This window comes from Sphaeroforma arctica (assembly GCF_001186125.1).
Source record: "Sphaeroforma arctica JP610 unplaced genomic scaffold supercont1.5781, whole genome shotgun sequence".
Taxonomy (NCBI): Eukaryota; class Ichthyosporea; order Ichthyophonida; genus Sphaeroforma; species Sphaeroforma arctica.
The window spans coordinates 1-1,848 of NW_014034777.1; the positions used below are offsets into that span (position 1 = coordinate 1).

At 41.5% G+C, this 1,848-nt stretch overlaps 1 protein-coding gene across 1 annotated transcript; it reads right to left on the reverse strand.

Moving 5' to 3' along the window:
• Nucleotides 1-352: 352 nt before the first annotated feature.
• Nucleotides 353-1,820, reverse strand: SARC_15213 (hypothetical protein; the record flags this gene model as incomplete). The annotated part of the gene is made up of 2 exons (XM_014290659.1): nt 353-577; nt 1,662-1,820. The coding sequence occupies 2 exons, from the start codon at nt 1,818-1,820 to the stop codon at nt 353-355; spliced, it is 384 nt and encodes a 127-aa protein (XP_014146134.1).
• Between the last annotated feature and the right edge of the window lie 28 nt (nt 1,821-1,848).

The window sequence follows — 1,848 nt, forward strand, 5'->3', positions numbered from 1 at the left end:
ATATATATAGACATATATACACGTATTACGTCTATATAGTCATGCAGTACTTGTTGTATATATCTTGCGATTGACCTACGATTGTATGGTATATACGTGCATGTATCATACATTCATACATGAATCACATGCTTTTAAACTTTATACAGCTAAGCTGTGATGTTCTTGTGATGTACATATACCTCATATACTCTATGAACCTGCGCCAGTAGCTCATCGGGGTATGAATTGGGCCACACTTTATGTAAGCATCCGTGTGTGTGCATACCAAGCACGGTACTAGGGTGTACTATAATCAACTCAAACATGGATGTGGCGGATGATCTGAGACTATAAGTACCGAACATTCTCCTTATAGTTCGGTACAGAACATTCGCCCTACAGTCGGCATGGTATCGTATCTTACCAGCTCAACGTCGTCGTCCAGGGTGTCTGGGTCAACTATATTGCCAAATTCATCCACATACTCCACCTCCACATCATCGGGGTTGATAGGGTTGCCGTTTTCGTCTACGTAGTGCACTTCGTCACTGTTAACCGAGCGATTGTCGTCGGGTGTCTGTGCATGAGCCTCTCCCTGGCGCAAGTGCAAGGATGAGTGAAACGGTCGAACTCGAGAGTATAAACGTACCTTACGATAGGACATAAACTAAGTTTGCCATGAATGGGGATCAACCGGTGAGTCACATGATTCATCTGAAGACGACGTGTGAAACCAATGGCAGGTATGGACGAGCTAGGGAATATAAACGTACTCATAAGAAGTACATAAACTAAGTTTGCTATCAACTACGAATAGCGTTGTATTCTAAATATCCTTATTGTGCTTGTGTATCCACTCAATTGTTTTGTGCCTGTGTATCCACTCAATTGTCTTGTGCTTGTGTATCCACTCAATTGTTTTGTGCCTGTGTATCCACTCAATTGTCTTGTGCTTGTGTATCCACTCAATTGTTTTGTGCGTGTGCATCCACTCAATTGTTTTGTGCTTGTGTATCCACTCAATTGTTTTGTGCTTGTGCATCCACTCAATTGTTTTGTGCTTGTGTATCCACTCAATTGTTTTGGTCGATGTATTGTGCTATACGTCATCGCTCTGTACTGAGTTGTTTTGAGCGAAGTACAATGTGTAGTGGTGTGAAGTGATCAGGTTTAGGGTTTAGGGTTTAGAGTTTGAGGTTATATGTAGAGAAAATATGTCCTTGGGGAAAGCACGGGGGGTACATAACATTTAATTTATTAGCAAAAAGTAGAAGCATGTGCGTGTGTCGAAATGCATGATATTAATATCTATACAGTACTATACATGCCTGGTCGGTTGCTTTGTGTACGTGTTGTGCTACTTTGCCACATTATTGGGAATGATGGCCACATCCCCAATGGATGCCCTACTAATCCCAACCACCCCCTCTGAATATGAACCAATTCCACATGCACATGCACATGCCTGTGTGTACCCGGCAATGCGGATATATGCATCCACTGCTTCATGCAACTGTACGGCATCACTATCAATGCATACGTTTTAGGGTTTTTAGGGTTTTAGGGTTTTAACCCTTAAAACCAATGCGTACAATATATATATATATATATACATACATATATATATATATATTTATATATATTCATATTCACGTATGTTTTGCACATGCTCAGCATACCTTATTGGGCAAAGGATTGCCGTTAATATCCACGGGGTTGCCGTCTTCATCCACATATTCCACATCATCAAGATTGACATCATCCATATTCACCACATTGCCATCTTCGTCAACCAGCTCCACCGACACGCCTTGGCTGTCTCTGCATCGGATAAGCATCAAGGAACGAGATTACGTCAATAATTCG